This window comes from Coffea eugenioides, chromosome 3 (assembly GCF_003713205.1).
Source record: "Coffea eugenioides isolate CCC68of chromosome 3, Ceug_1.0, whole genome shotgun sequence".
Classification (NCBI taxonomy): Eukaryota; Viridiplantae; Streptophyta; class Magnoliopsida; order Gentianales; family Rubiaceae; genus Coffea; species Coffea eugenioides.
The window spans coordinates 12962352-12979864 of record NC_040037.1 but is presented as its reverse complement, the minus strand read 5'-3'; the positions used below and the strand labels follow the sequence as shown (position 1 = coordinate 12979864).

The 17513-nt window shown below is 36.6% G+C and overlaps 1 protein-coding gene across 1 annotated transcript; it reads left to right on the top strand.

The window, feature by feature from the left end:
* Window positions 1-2908: 2908 nt before the first annotated feature.
* LOC113765642 (glycine-rich protein 3 short isoform-like) lies at window positions 2909-3674 on the top strand. The gene is made up of 2 exons (XM_027309874.1): window positions 2909-3047; window positions 3214-3674. Exons 1-2 carry the CDS (start codon window positions 2957-2959, stop codon window positions 3504-3506), a joined length of 384 nt encoding a protein of 127 aa, XP_027165675.1. The 5' UTR covers window positions 2909-2956; the 3' UTR covers window positions 3507-3674.
* The last annotated feature ends 13839 nt before the right edge of the window (window positions 3675-17513 follow it).

Below are 17513 nucleotides of genomic sequence, written 5' to 3'. Positions count from 1 at the left end.
TGGCGTAATTTCCTCATGTACGTGAAACCTACTCTCATAGTAAATCAACTTACTTATAACTAAACCATACCTACTCTCGTGGTTATGAATTAACTACAAGTTCATTTCTTCTATGAAATTACATGAAACAAGTCACTAAAGCCACAAAGTGCACCTCTAATCTTGTGAGTGAACTCCCTAGGTTTATCATTTCTTTGAACTAGTGTTAAATTTTAATTCTCATTGCAAACTTAACACCTTTAGATAATCACAACTAGTGGCCGGTTAATCATGATTAGAAAAGCAAAAGTGTTAAATAACTTACTCAAAATAATATTATCAAATAACCAAGTAAATATCATTAACAACATATAAAAAGTTCATCCATAACTCTAGGCATAAACTTTAGAAACACATATTGAAACACAAAGCCAAAACTTGCATATTAACCATACTTAAGAATTCAATACGAAAGATAAAAAGTTGGAGAAGAGATAACCCTTGTCACATGAGTTTCAACCCCTCTTTCTTCATCTCCATCTTCATCCTAGTCTAGCCAATATACAAGAGTGGATAAAAACTATACTACTCTATACTAAACTACTAAACTAATTGAACTAAGAAAAACTAGTGATGACTACATTTTTGGTGGAGTTTCTCTAGCCTTCCAAAGTTGTGAAAATGGTCTCCAAAGGCTTCTATTTATAGACGAATTCAAGGTCAAGAAGAGTTGTTAAATTTGTCATTTTTTGACTCATGAACTCCTATGAGTTGTCTCTCCAACTTTCCAACCTTTTCTTGATCAGATACAATAGAAATTGATAGCTAGAATTGAGTTGGAAAAGTTGTGTGAAAGCAGAGCAAGTTGATGTGCAAATTGCAAAAAACAGAAGAGAATACGCGGCTACAGGAATACGCGACTTCAACTCGCGTATTGATAGTCGCATTTTCATTTCAGTACCACTTCAACTGCTATGTTCGCAATGATGGACGCCGAACTAGCTCTTGTGTAAACCATGAAAATTGTAGCCTTTGAGTTAGCTTTCCAATGCCTTAAGAGTCATCCAATTTGAAGCTCTGTAGACTAAGATATGACTAAAATACTATCAACTGGTCAGAGCTCTGTTTCAGTTTTCGACAACAGAGTTGCACTTTTGTATTTCGACTTTTTGACAATGAAAACGACTGAACTGAACTTCGATGTCCTCATACCAAATGTAGATTCATCTCTTAGCTTCAAAATGGTATAAGAATCACCTCAATCCAATGCTTGTAGCTCAAGATATTGTCAAAATACCACAAGGTATCAAAGCTGTGAAGCTTCCTTTTATTCTTGATTGCATTTCCTCTCTTGTACTTCACATCTTCTTTAAACCACTTCAAATCATCCATAATCATCCAATTATCTTCTCAATTCATACCATTTAATGATTGAATCATTAAACCTACAAAAACATGAAGTTTTCACTATAAAAATCCATAGAAATGCAATTTTTACCACTTAAACCATAAAATGCATATTTTCACTAGAAACTTAGTTAATTAGCTAAAAAAGTAAATAAAACACACCAAAACTAATTAATAAAACATACTAAAAAATACGTAAAATATACTCTTGTCACTCATTTTACTTCCCAATATAATGGATGTTGTATTTTTTAACACTCTCAAAGAATGTAAAATTTTTTTCTTCCAATTTCCCTCAAAGTTATTATGATGAACGCCTACTTCTGAATTCTTTGGCAAAACCAATAAATGGTCAAAGTAGCAAAAATCCAGGATTTTAGCAATAAGCTCAACATTCTTTAAAACCAACAAGTATAACATAAGGGGGAAAAGAAACAAGTATAACATAAACTGCAACCTCACAACTAAAACTCTTGAGAGAATTCCAATAATAATCAGCAGCCCTTACTTCTTTCATTGATTCACTGATGATACCCTAAGAACATGGCCTAATATTGAGTAATAGAGTGTTAAATAGGTTTTATACTAATTTTTATAGATGCCTCTCCTTATTCGATCCTATTTCTTTTTTCTGTTGTTATTTCTTTGCACATTGTAGCACCTGAGTGTTTCTGGCCATGCATCACAGTAACATTGGCAGTTTAGTCATTAAATCACTTTTTTTTTATTGGAGTTGATAAATTAGTTAATATCTAGTGTTAAGGAGGACAAGATTGCATAATTTTTTCATTCTAGAGGGAAAAGTACGATCACAAACTCTACTCTAAGGGAGCAAAATATTATTAATCCTTATTAAAACTAGTAATAAAAAGTCACAGCTTCGAGACTGAGCAAGTTGAAAATTTTAAATTCTTCAATGGCTTCTTTTACACAAATACAGAATGTGCCTACTAAAGTTAAGAAAGAAAAAGTATGAATTTGCCACCTTTTTTGCGGAATATGAGTAGCTTGACAAACATATTCTTGATTATATTGAGTAGCGTCACGATTTGTGTTGAAGATTTATATGTAACAAGTGCACAAATATTTTTGACATCTGTATACATGTTTCTGGTGTAGGTAATAAAAATCACAGGCAATTAATTCGATACTTTAACTTTCCTACTCTTCCCTAATCAATCCCATCCCACATCAAGGCAAGTAGTACTAGTAATATACGTCCATTCATGAATCATGCCATTATACATGGGCCATATCTTATCACACGGTTGACTATCTACCCTCCATGGATTTGAATAATGCCACTAGAATATAAAATCCAAACAGGGAATCCAAGCTGTGATAAGTTGGATATTCCATCAGATATTGCAGTCATAATTATCTTCAACAGCCAACTAAATCATGGGGTCGACACATTTCCATGCATATTTTTATCTCTCCCTCTTCGAGAACCATGTCACGTAGATCTCCCTATAAATAGAGTAGAGATTGCTCCAGCTTCCTCATCCTTCTCATTGCTCTCAATACCAAATCTTGAGTTCATAAACCAAGTTGTGTGAGGAAAACAAAAATGGGTTCCAAGGCAATTCTCTTCCTATGCCTTTTGGCAGTAGTTCTGATGATTGCTTCAGAGGTGACAGCCAGGGATTTGGCCGAAAATAGTAAGCTATCCACTCAAGAACTTATTCTTTCCTTTTTCAACAATTTTGTACCTACAAAATATAGACGTTTTTGCATAACATAATTTACTCTAAGACGATATTTTTTTCCTGCTAAAATGCATGCACTAACTAATAATTCTGCATACGATCCTGTGACCATTTGCAGCCAATGCTGCAGAGAAGAGTACTAATGGCCTGGAAGAATCCAAATACCCTGGTGGTGGATATGGAGGGTACCCTGGAGGCGGATATGGGGGTTACCCTGGAGGTGGATATGGGGGTTACCCAGGTGGTGGTTATGGTGGCGGCCGTGGTGGTTATGGTGGCGGCGGCCGTGGTGGCTATGGTGGTGGCAGATGCCGCTATGGTTGCTGTGGCCAAGGTTATTATGGCTGCAGGTGCTGCACATATGCTGGTGAGGCTGTGGATGCTGAGCCAGAAACTGAACCGCAAAACTAATAGCCAGGCCTTATGCATCATGATGCCTCAATGCCTTTGGAGCAAATTAAGAGGCTATAAGTACTAAAACTATGTACTGTGCTATAAAAATAAGAGCTTAATCAGTGGTATCCATTCACCATTAGATGAATTACTGAATATAATGATGTACTTTTTTCTACTTCAATAGCATGAAAGTGAAATCTTATGTGTGTTTCAATTTTGAACAGCTAGCACTTCTGCTTGGATTCACTTATATGCTGCATTGTCTAAAGTATACCCAAAATTGTTCAAGTATATTTTTGCTTAGAAATTCTTTAACACTTTGAGGTTTCAACTAGAGATTCCAAAAACCTACATTAAGTCTTGACTCCTTTCAGACAGGAAAAAGAAACGACAAAAGAGGCAAAGGTCGGTTTATGATCATTTACGAGTACATCTAGAAACTGTTGTGTGCAACAAACTTCAGGCAATGAACAAAGTTATGTCCTCTGAATTTATTTAGTATATTGTGTTATTAAAGTTTATGAAATCAGATAGTCATGTGACTGATATTGGAAAACGACAAACTACAATCAATTAAAGGATCCCTTCATATATGCTGATCCAAAATATGGTTCTTGGAAACCTATTTTGCCCCTATTTTGCACAAGTGTTACATGTCCGTGTGCCTCAAATTCTGTGTACTCTGCGACTTTTTTGTATAGTTGACATGAATATTCAATCTCGTAGTCTGCTAGTCAAACAGATTTTTGACGTTTTCGTGAAACTAGGTAAACAAAACAACGTCTACTTGAGCTTTTAGCATGAATTTTTGGTATGGGGTAAATTGCACATGACTCCACCTGGGTTTTCATATTACCACGACTCTTTTAGGGCTTCAATATATTCACATAACTTCTTTATATTTTTATGTAAAGTTAAAAATAAACAGAAAGAACAAATGATTGTGTCAATTCAATCAGACATACTCCAAAAATGCATGTAATAAAATTATAGTTTCACTTGGTCTCCCATAATTTCCATAAATATCTACATTATCTCTCATGTGATTTTTGTCTTTATCCATATAATTTCTCTTTGATCAAGCCATTGTTCGGTTTAGTGGTTAAGTAAAAGCAGTATTTCAACTGATGATGTTGCGGAGACTGCTTTTCCTTTAGTTTTTACTTTTCATGAAATCACAAAAGAGAAATATGCATATTTTTGGAAATGTCAAAAATCATGCAGCAATCGGTGAATCCACAAGGGGGTTTTATGTAATTAACCCTTCAATATTTCGTTCTATCATTTCTTTTCCGCTCGTATATTAAAATTGACTGAGAAGGCGGAGGTAGGGTAAAGGGCTTTTTTTAATCTATTTTTAGTCAAACATGTAACAGAATTGGATAGAGAGAGGGTTATTGCCACGAATATCTGGATTAGATTAGTTAATTGTGTATACCCAAAATAGAAAGATTTAATAAAAACACTTTGATAATGGTTAATTAACTAATTTACAGATGAACCAACCAAAATTAGTCTTGAATTTTGTTGTATTTTGGACTACAAAAATTACACATTTTTATTGCAAAGCCACTAAAATGACTTCATATGGCATGAGATTATTTGCCATTACACCAAAAGTGCTCATAAAAGACACATAAAAGTAATCTCGAACTACCGAATACTTACAGTCCATATTACATCCCTTGCCTCTGTTAGTTCTCAGGCTCAGCAACCAGCCTGACCTGGATAAGAACAGCACCTACAACCCCTACCATAATAGCTTGGGCCGCAACAACGAAATCCAGCCCCAGGATATCCCCCAAAACCTCCTCCTCGGTAGACCCCATATCCACCACCAGGGTAACCTCCATAACCTCCTCCAGGATACCACCTCCGTAGCCTCCTCTGGGGTACCCTCTGTAGCCACCTCCAGGGTACTTTGCTTCTTTTAGCCATCCGTCTCAACTGTCATTGCTGCATTGAGGATAATAAATACGTTTATTAGTGTAATCTAGGAATGACGTTTTCACATAAATTCATTTGGAGTCATACATTTGAAAATTTCATATTTGGACTAATTTTTATACATGTTTTTAGTTTAACGAATACCAAAACAATAATTTTATACTCAATTGGAAGTTTTTTTTCCTTCTAAACTACGTGCCAAGAAAATCTAATGTTGTCTTTAAAATGGTTAAATACAACCAACTAGCAGGTAGGCTTATCGTTGCCAACCATAGATGACCAGCCACTATGCCCCGAGTCCCACGTCAGGGAAGCCTTGAACGCTTTCTTGTACACCTTAGTTGACGTCTATTATAGTTTAAAGACGTCAGATTTGTGTCGTAATAGTCCAATGCTTTACATCTATAACTGAAATAAGTACATAATTTGAAATATGATATAATTTGTGGTCCTGTAAGAAAAGCAGAAATTAGTAGAGGATAAATGTCTTGCAATTGTCAACAGACGTGGAAGTCTTGGCCAATTCCCTAGCTGCCACCTCTGAGTTAATCATTAGAACTGTAGCCAAGGAAATGCAAAAGAAAAGAAGTGTCTTGGAACTGTAGCCAAGGAAATGCAAAAGAAAAGAAGTGTCTTGGAACCGATTTTTGCTCGAGGTATTTTAAGTATTTTAACTGATTTTGTGAATGATGAAAAAGCTGCAGTAGATTGATCTCTATTTTACAGAGCCTCCTGGCTAGAACTGTAAACGAATTGAACCGCTCACGAGCGGGTCGAATCAAAACTCGAGTCGAGCACGATCAATATTGAGCTCGAGTCAAACTCGAGTTTGAACTCGAATTAAAAAATATTAAACTTGTTAACTCGCAAGCCGACTTGCGAGCTCGAATACATATATATATATATAATTATTTTAATAGTAAAATAACATATACAGAGCTGTAATATTTTATTATTTATTAAAAAATTATTATTTTATTTATTTTTAAAAAAACAAAATAATTATTATTTTTTCGAACTCGAGCTCGAACTCGAATTTTAAATTGGCAGCTCGTCAAGTTTAAGTTCGATTTCGAGCTTGATAAAACTAAGTCAAGACTCGATTTGATTAGACCAAAACTCGACTCGATAAGACTCGTTTACAGCCCTAGTCTTGCCATTGGCCCACGATATAGTTGGCTGTTGAAAAGATGATTGCTGTAATTAATACAAAGGCCTTACTATCATAAATTGCAGTCCCTTTGTAAAAATTAAAGGAATAGAGATATACCAAAAGCACTTAATCTGGTCTGTCTTGTATCTCTTTAGAGAAACAATTTGAGCATTATGGAGAGAATAATTCATGTCCCACAATCATGAATATTTCAAGCATTATTGTCGATCAACTTGGACTTTGGAGTGACTTGATTATGTTCATTCCAAGTTGCATAACAAATCAAACATCTTTACACTAAAGATAGTATATAACAAATGAAGAACATGTCAAACTTTGCAATGCACGAATACTTCCCAAGAAAAAATTCTTATATAGAGTATATTAGAGATCAATACTTCATAGAATGCAGAGATACCACTTGTATTCCATGCGGACAATGTGGACTTTCAATTTTCTTTTGGGATAGTGAAACTATGCGCCAAGTTTTGGCTTCTTGCAGGATAATCCTCTAACAAAATTTACTTCAGATCTTGTAGTGGAGTGGAAAGTATCTCTTAACTGTTTTGAGCTCTTGAACTTTAAGTTTTATTGATTTATACAAATTGGAGCCCTGTAGAATGGTGATTAGGATGGTTTCCCACAAGTGATGCCCCCATGTTTGTGTTTTGGGGGCACTTATGCACCAAGTTCATAACAGATATTCCCATTCCACAATAGCTCAATTTGCAATCTCTCATAGTCAACTAGTCAATTAGATGGTCGACATATTTGAGAGAGTTAGATCTTGAAACTAAGTAAACAAATTCTGTTCCATCATTAACTTTCACATCTTTCTTCCATGGCTAGATTAAATATTTGGTTTTATCATTTCTTTCAGCTTATAAACTATATCTGACAGACAGGTGCATGAGTAAGGCAAACATATAACCGAACAGGAAATTAAGAAGATTCAGTTCGTCAAATCCTTTATCGCAAATACTTGTATTAGATTGATAGATTCAGCATACCCAAAACAGCAATAAAGAGCAATTTGATAATAGGTAACTCATTTAGATAAACCAACTTCAAATGGAATACTAATATTACTCAGTCTTCTACAGTCGAAAATTACAGAACCAACTTCAAATTGCATGAGAATGTATTGTCATTACATAAAAAGTGCTCACAGAGGTCACACATGATTACACATCCATATAATTTGCTATAATGAACTAGCAAAGCAAATATATTGCACACATATTACATCACTCGTCAAGCTCTTATCTACACTTCACACTATTAAGTACTGCTATATATCACCAATGAGCTTGCTTAAGCATTCATGAGTTTGCTAGAAGCTGGCTTTATTAGTTCTGAGGCTCAGCATCCACAGCCTGACCAGGATAGTAGCAGCACCTGCAACCCCCACCATAATAGTTTCGGCCGCAACAACCAAAGCGGCAATTTCCACCATAACCACCACGGCCACCCCCAGGATACCCTGCATATCTACCCCCAGGATATCCACCATACCTTCCTCCTGGATAGCCCCCATATCCACCACCTGGGTATCCCCCATAACCTCCTCCAGGATACCCTCCATACCCCCCTCCGGGATAACCACCATATCCTCCTCCGGGGTACCCACCATAACCACCTGGGTACTTGGCTTCTTTTAGGCCATTTGCTTCATCTGTCCTGGCTGCAATAAGCGTAAATAGGGCATGCGCGTTAATTAATAGTAAATTTTCGAATAGTAAATTTTCGACAGATTTGTGTGCAAGCTTTTGGTTAACGCATACCATATCAATTAAGTATCATTATCATTTGAAATTCTGTCTTCCGATGTACAGTCAAAATTAGTGTCTTTTTTTTCACAAATTCCCTTAACATGGTTAATCACTACAAACTGATAGAGAATTTTATCATAATGAACATAGTTCTTGTAAGTAATTTTTTATACACTATCATTATTAAAAATTTTCATACGCTTGGATTAAAGTTTTAAACTTGGCTAAAATTTACGTGTTGTATATCCATACCTATCTAAAATAAGAATTACACAACCAGTGTAACCAGAAGGAAAATTAAATGAGTTGAGAAATAAAGAACTGTCAGGGTATCGAGCCTGTGCAATAATAATTACCTACTCAAGAAAAATACAGATTTTGTATATAGCGGTGAGTAGGATTGAATCCACAGGGATTGGGGATAATTCATTTCTTCTAAAGTTCAGTGCATGGGGGATTTTTGGAAAATATAAAATTACTAATTAACTAACTAATGAAACAATTAAAAGAAATAAATAGGAAAAAAATCAATAACCAATACGACTCTAGCCAAAGGTGCAAATTTTCAGACACCGTCCATTCAACTGATCATCGATGCAAAGATAATTCAATTACTCATTAATAGATTGGTTATAGTTGCCATACACGCGATGAACAACCAGCCTTTCCTTAATTTCTTGATAGTTAAGGTACGACCGTTAACTATTTTTCTAACCAAGAAATAACCCTAGGTACGACCATAGGATTTAATTACTCGATTGCATTAATAATTAGAAAAATCCAACCCTAACCAACAAACACGCTACGAGGGTTTGTTTAAATTAGATCATACGTTTCCCTAACATGAAACCAATCACGCTAGTCGCCACTGGTATTAATCAATTAAACAATTACGGATTCAATTAATTAATTTGGCATTAGATCATTAAGTTAATTCGAATATCGGGCCCTTGACATTCAAATAACATAACAAGCATAAGCAATTAAATCAGGAAACGCACAAATACCAATAAATAAAAGAAATAAGTAAAATAATTAGATCTGACAGGTGTTCGGAACCGAGTCCTCAAATTGACCTTCGACTAGATGAGAGGCTTAGTTCCGCCTCATGAGAAAATTGTCACGTAATTTAATTGAGATCCAGGCCATCAAAGGAACCAAGAAAGAATAAAACTAAACTATGCTAAAAAACTATCTAAAACTATTGATTCGCAGATCTCTATACGTCTGCTTCTTTTTAAAGCCAAAGAGGACTAATGCCTCTCATAGTGCGTGGATCCCGCCGAATTAAGAGTCAAAGTCCAAGAAGGAAACTCTGCCGAATTGAGAGAAACCAAGTGCACAATGTGGGGTCTTGCCGAATTGCTTCTTGTTTCCTATTACCAGTAGAGCTCTAATCTCCTAATCAGCAAGCAAATGCAGTCCGTCTCTTCCTCTCCTTGTGGGCCAGGTCGATGGAGCCTTCTTGAAGTCTCCCACTTATGGAGCAAGTCCCTCCTTTTTTGTAGTTTCTTGCTCCAATTCCTGAAATTAAGTCCAAATACCAAATATAAGTAAATATTACTAATTAAAATAATATTTGACAAGGACAAAGGGGAAAATTAACAATAAAATTACTAACAATTGACACCCTATCAATTCCCCCCACACCTAAATCATGCTTGCCCTCAAGTATGAGAACAGCAATTGAATACCAAAATTTGACAATGGCTATTGCTCCAACTACCGTATTGCCAAGATACCAAGAAAAACATATATCAAGCATCACAGGTTAAAATCCAAGAAAAATCACCCTGATTAGCTTCCCAACCACTAACTCCTCCAATTTAAAGCAAACTAATCTAAGAAAAAGGAATGGTTGCTCACATTTATCAGCAAATGGTCCAACTATTAACCAAAATCTCGCCATTAAGATCACAAACCGGCAAGCTGACTTATTCACATACTAACACAATCTTTATTTTATTTTTTTTCTTTTTGTTTTCTTTTTGTTTCTTTTTTTTTTTTTTGAGTAACAAAAGATTTAGTCTATAGCCCTTAGAGCCTTTTGACGCGAACTCCAACATTTGACAGATGGAGGAGCCCGGTTACTCAGCTCCAATCGCTACAGGACCACGCACTCATAGCAACTACTACCTTTTGACGCGAAAATCGACACTTTAGGTGAAGATCCCCGGTTACTCAGTAGTAACCACTAGCGGAGTATAGTAAACTCTTATTTACAACCATATAGCACAATATAGCACAATAACTAAAAATGACACAAAATAACAGCAGCCAGCCTCAAATTTCCAAATATGGAGAACTAAAATCAATAACTGGACCAATTCACATGAAAAATGCCAACAATCATTCTCTATGCCTAGAAAAGTTAACAAAAAATTAGAAAAGTCAAGCAATTACTGATATTCACCAGAGTGATGTTCTTGAACTCAACCACATCAACTTGATACCTTTTCATTACTAAAACTTGGCAATATCAGAATTAGAGACAACAATCCAACATTAAACTTGGTATTCAAATAAGACCTGATCACGAATAAAGAAATGAACGAAAAGGAGATAAATATCAAACAAAAAATAAAGGAAAAACACCTAAAAACTGAAAACTGGAAATACTAGCACCCAAACTGATCCCCCCCACACCTAATTCACACATTGCCCTCAATGTGATAAACTAATAGCAAAAGGAAGGAGAAGGGCAACGGTACTTCCTTGAAGTTGTCAAAATAGGAGTGGGTCGGGCGGAGTGCTGCCAAATTCTGCGCCATGTTATGCAAGTCAACGTCAATGTGGGTCACTCGAGTCTCCAGTCTCTCAACTTGCATTCGGAGTTGGACCCAGTCGTTAGCCCCTGGGTGGTCCCCTGCTTAGCCAAATGCAATAACAATGCATCCCAAAATCGTAACAAGTGCTCCAATGAATTTAGCAATTGAAATGAAAAGGACAAAATACTCCCACACAAGGCAAATAGAGGCAACCTACTTCAATAAGCAACGGAAATGGCACATGAGCCGTCCAATGCACCAATTAAATGCAATAAACCCCAACCAAAGGCAGCTCAATAGACTCCAGGCAGAAAGTACCAAATGATACTCAATTGACACCAAAAATGATCCCAACAAAGCAGCAAGATCGAAGGATACTCAGTCACAGATGCTCAATCATATCGAAATAAGAAATTGTAAGCAAATTAGCACAACCAGTACCATTGGTGCATGCACAGGAAAGAAGTGAACCACATGGCCAACCCAATTAATAAAATGCACAACTGAGACACCCCAAAGGCTAGAAAAGTACCCTAACAACACAGTAAATTGAATGAATATGCACTGGGTCTCCAATTCAGTCAAAATAAGATCAAGGGGCACGATACATAAACTAACAAAGAAGAACTCAAGTGATACCAACAGGGACCCCAACAGAGCAATGAATTCAACCAATTGGAGCAAGTGAAACTCAACAAATGTCACCAATTGGACATTCAATTACCCACTTCAAGATACCAAACCTTAAGAATTTTAAGAATCCCAACAAACAAGCAATTCCAGCAACTACCGATTAGAATTCGAGAAAATTTAAGAATTGTAAGCAACACCGCAACCAGTACCACTGATGTATACACAAGGAGGAATTAAATCAAACGGCCAACAATTCAATAAATATCTAAAAATATCCCAACATATGGCAGCAATTAACCCAAATCTGTCCAAAATTTACCCTAGAAAATGCCCAAATCAACACCTTCTTTTATCCATCAAGAAACCCAAACACAAAAGCTCAAATTCCAGCAATTTAAGGACCCAAAAAATACTAATCAAGGTAGAAATTTCAATACCTACACCTGTCAAGTTTTGACAGGTGGTGAGAGCGTGGCTTTGGGTGGCGTGACAGGTGGGGAGGCACGAGACCGAGGGTGGAGTGAAGGAGACCACAGCGAGCGGCGTCGAGCGACGCGAAGCTGGTGGCAGCTGCTGGATGGAGAGCAGTAGGGAGAAAGGCGCGGCCCACGGCTGTCTTGCCTGGTGGTGCGCGCAAGACAGCGGAGAAAGGGAGAGCTGGTGGAGGTCGCACGATCTGGTGACGGACGAGTAGAGGTGGAGGCGCGCAGTAGTGAGGCGGACGAGCGGCAAGAGGGCTAGCGGTGGAGCTAGTGGTGAGCGCGAGGTGAGCGAAAGTGAGAGAGGAGCGAGCTGGAGGCAACGGTGGAGCTGGGCGTGCGGCAATGGCGGAGCTGCGGCGCTCGGCTGTTGGAGGTGGAGGTCCATAGGCTCCAGGCGATAGGCGGCGGCGAAGGATTTCGGCCAAAGAGAAAAAGAAAAGAAGAAGAAGGAAGCGGGGAAGAAGAGGAAGAAAAGAGAAAGAAAGAAAAAAGAAAAAAGAAAAAGAAAAAGAATAAAATAAAATGGTTTTGGGGGTTTTTTTTCAATGTTTTTTTTCCAATTTTTTTCGGATTTAAATTTTCAAAATTTGATTTTTTGAAGAAAAAGAAAAAAAAATGTTTTTTTTTTGAATTTTTGAATTTTCTCAATGTGAAAATTTTAATTTTTAATTTTTTTTTTTGGATTTTTGGTCGTCAAACACAACGTGGGCACGCCAAGATTATAAAACGTCCATTGACTTCAGGAGTCACTAACATGGCGTAGGCACGCCAAGATTGCATTTCCTGCCAATGTCACGAGATGTTGAGATTTGACCAACACCGCGTGGGCACGCCAAGATTGGCAAACGTCCACTGACCTCAGGAGTCACAAACACCGCGTGGGCACGCCAAGATTGCTGTCCTGACCACAGTGGAGGAAAACATTAAGACCGACCATAACCTAAATAAGAAACGACTTAATGAAAGAAGAATTTAACAACGAAAAACAATAAAATCAATATTTGGGTTGCTTCCCAAAAAGCGCCTTTCTTTAACGTCTTTGGCTAGACATTGTCATGTTTGCTCAAGGAGGATAAAATCTTGTGGCTCGTTTTAGTGCTTCATCCTCTATATAGTCCTGATAGCCCTCGTAAATAGAGTAATCCTTCAGCACACGAGCTACGATTTTCCGTGAACTAGTAGATGGCGCCAAACCGGTCAACAATAATCTGGATTCTTCACTCACTCCTCCATCACGCGCATTTATTGGTTCAACATATTTTGCCATTGTCACTCTTAACTTATTCCTGTCATGAAATTTAAGATTTTCTGGTATAATAAAATCAATCTCAGTAACAAGAGTTGAAGAATAAGAGTCAGGAGAATATTGATTAAGGAATGGAGGAGATATCACCGCATTTGGGAATTGTTCACTGGATTCATTCACTTGAACGAGTTGATGTTGGGGTCTTATTTCTTGCACTTCAACTTCTTTTTCAATTGCATTTTTACATCCATTTTCTTGAGACTCTTGTAGCTCCATGTCACTTGTCAGAATAATTGCACTCTCATCTTCTTCAAGGTCGACGATGGTTTGTGAGGGCAATTCTTCATAATTTGAGAGTCTTTCTTGGACTTGGGATTCTAGGAGGTTAATTGCTATCATCAATTGATTGACCTGAGTTTGCAATGATTGCACTTGTCCCCATTGATTCCTCATGTCTGAATCGGTCTTCTGTTGATTCGCAAGTAATTGCTTCATCATCTCTTCTAGAGACGGATCTGACATGGATGATGGTTGTTGAGACTCTTGCTGTTGAAAATCCATCGGCCCAGTCGTATAATTGAAATTGGAATCATCCCACCATCCTTGATCATACCCGTTTGAATAAGGGTCATACCACGTTTGATACTGAGGTGAAAAATTTCCAAAATTATCAATTGGAGCACTTAGGTTATCTTGAAATGCGGGGCATATGTCGGTTGAATAACCTGAGAAAAAATAACTTCCACAATTTGCAACAGCCAATTGATCTTTAGAAAAAACATGAGTCTCATAATCCCATTCAGGAATAAATTCCAGTCTATCATCAAAATATGAAATGTTAGCAGCTATCAACTATATACAAAAATAAGAGGAAAATAAAAAAATAAATAAAAACAAGATGAACTCAAAAAGAAACAAATTAATCTGGCACCAGTCCCGGCAACGGCGCCAAAAATTGTCAGGGTGTCGAGCCTGTGCAATAATAATTACTTACTCAAGAAAAATATAGATTTTGTATATAGCGGTGAGTAGGGTCAAATTCACAGAGATTGGGGATAATTCGTTTCTTCTAAAGTTCAGTGCATGGGGGATTTTTGGAAAATATAAAATTACTAATTAACTAACTAATGAAACAACTAAAAGAAATAAATAGGAAAAAAAATCAATAACCAATACGACTCTAGCCAAAGGTGCAAACTTTTCAGACACGGTCCATTCAACTGATCATCAATGCAAAGATAATTCAATTACTCATTAATAGATTGGTTATAGTTGCCATACACGCGATGAACAAACCAGCCTTTCCTTAATTTCTTGATAGTTAAGGTACGACCGTTAACTATTTCTCTAACCAAGAAATAACCCTAGGTACGACCATAGGATTTAATTACTCGATTGCATTAATAATTAGAAAAATCCAACCCTAACCAACAAACACGCTACGAGGGTTTGTTTAAATTAGATCATACGTTTCCCTAACATGAAACCAATCACGCTAGTCGCCACTGGTATTAATCAATTAAACAATTACGGATTCAATTAATTAATTTGGCATTAGATCATTAAGTTAATTCGAATATCGGGCCCTTGACATTCAAATAACATAACAAGCATAAGCAATTAAATCAGGAAACGCACAAATACCAATAAATAAAAGAAATAAGTAAAATAATTAGATCTGACAGGTGTTCGGAACCGAGTCCTCAAATTGACCTTCGACTAGATGAGAGGCTTAGTTCCGCCTCATGAGAAAATTGTCACGTAATTTAATTGAGATCCAGGCCATCAAAGGAACCAAGAAAGAATAAAACTAAACTATGCAAAAAAAAACTATCTAAAACTATTGATTCACAGATCTCTATACGTCTGCTTCTTTTTAAAGCCAAAGAGGACTAATGCCTCTCCTAGTGCGTGGATCCCGCCGAATTAAGAGTCAAAGTCCAAGAAGGAAACTCTGCCGAATTGAGAGAAACCAAGTGCACAAGGTGGGGTCCTGCCGAATTGCTTCTTGTTTCCTATTACCAGTAGAGCTCTAATCTCCTAATCAGCAAGCAAATGCAGTCCGTCTCTTCCTCTCCTTGTGGGCCAGGTCGATGGAGCCTTCTTGAAGTCTCCCACTTATGGAGCAAGTCCCTCCTTTTTTGTAGTTTCTTGCTCCAATCCCTGAAATTAAGTCCAAGTACCAAATATAAGTAAATATTACTAATTAAAACAATATTTGGCAAGGACAAAGGGGAAAATTAACAATAAAATTACTAACAATTAATACCCTATCAAGAACACATATATTAACCAGTATTACACCCCAAGTCCGCTTCAGGAAGGGCTTATAGAGGGTGTATCTAAAGGTCAGCTATGTTTCTTATACACTATCAATATTAAGAATTTTCGTAATAGTACGCTTGGATGTAGGTCATACATATAAAATTAAAGTTTTAAACTTGGCTAAAAGTTACGTGTTGTATATCCATACTTATGCAAAAATAAGAATTACGCAACCGGCGTAACTAGAAGGAAAATTAATCGAATTGAGAATAAGAGAAAACATGTATTAACCAGTATTACACCCCAAGTCTTGCTTCAGGAAAGGCTTGACACTTAAATGTGCAGCTTATCGAACGTGTATCTAAAGGTCAGTTATGTTTCTTAGTACTCCGACCCGTCACATATACAACCGAAATTATATACATAAATTGAAATGTTCAATTCTGTGGTCCAAAGATGTAAATTAACATATGCTACACAAAAACCTAGACAGGTAAGACAAGTTGGAATTTGAATTGGAGAATAAATTCTTACAATTGTCAACTGAATTGGAAGTCTCGACCAATTCCCTAGCAGCCACCTTCGAGGTAATCATTAGAACTAAAGCCAAGGAAATGCAAAAGAAAAGAATTTCATGGAACTCATTTTTGCTCAAAGTATTTTATGTAATCAAAATTTATTTTAGGAGGATGAGAAAGCTTGTGTAGATAGACCTCTATTTATAAGAAATTGTTTGCCATTTGCCGTCAAATGGGTCATGGCATCGGCCCAGGATGTGGTTGGGCGTTAAAGAGAATATTACCATGATTAGTACAAACTCCATAATATCATAAATTGCAAACCCTTTTAAGGCAACTAAAGAAATTGACACATATGCCAAGAGCATTTACTCTATTCTCTTCTATGTCTTAAGAGATACAAATTGACCATTAGGGAGGGGATAACGTTGACGTCCTATATTCAAGAATATGTTGAGATATTCTTGTCAATCAATTTAGACTTTGAAGTGACATTGATTACGTTTATTGCAACTAGAATGTCAAACATATTATTAAGAAAAAATTCAAATAGAAGAAAAGGTCAAATTTGGTGATTCATGAATGGATCCAAGAAAAGTGGCATTTGCATCACAAAAGCAATAAGTAGAGGGAAAATTAGGTTAGGTGGCAAAGCGTTAGGAATTGTAAGTAGAAGATATTAAATTCAAAATCTTCAGCTTATTAAAAAAAAAGAAACAATAAGTCCTAAAATATGTTGAAAACCTCTAGCTTTTACAATGGACAAGTACCATGTAGTATTGCAAACCATGTACTTTAAATTTCTTGTGGCATAAATTAGTATCGCATTTATGTCTTGTCTTTTTTAACCAATAGATGGTTAATTTAATTCGTCCCTTGAATTTGAATTACAAGCCACAATAGCAGTTCTATGCATATTCCAATTGCCAAAACGGAGAGAAGAATCTCTTAAAAGAGAGTAAAACCTATCAATACACAACCCATGATCTCAATATAAGTAGACACAAATTTATATAATTCTGCTAGGAAACAATCAAACAAGTACATTAGAACACTAAATTAGGCAAGGTACATGTGTAGCTGGCAGAAGTAAAATCTTCCAGACTTCTAACGCTCATGGTTTAGCTCGTAAATTGCCTCCAACAGCCGTCGGTAGAGATGTTAAAATGTCGACAGCATTGACCCAAGTTGCGTATGCATGAAACCCCACCGTTTACATGTCTTATCCGTAGTAAGTT

Coding starts and splice junctions, on each gene's coding strand:
- LOC113765642 (XM_027309874.1), top strand. CDS start 2,957: ATGGGTTCCAAGGCAATTCTCTTCCTATGCCTTTTGGCAGTAGTTCTG. Junction 3,048..3,213: donor CAGGGATTTGGCCGAAAATA/GTAAGCTATCCA, acceptor GACCATTTGCAG/CCAATGCTGCAGAGAAGAGT.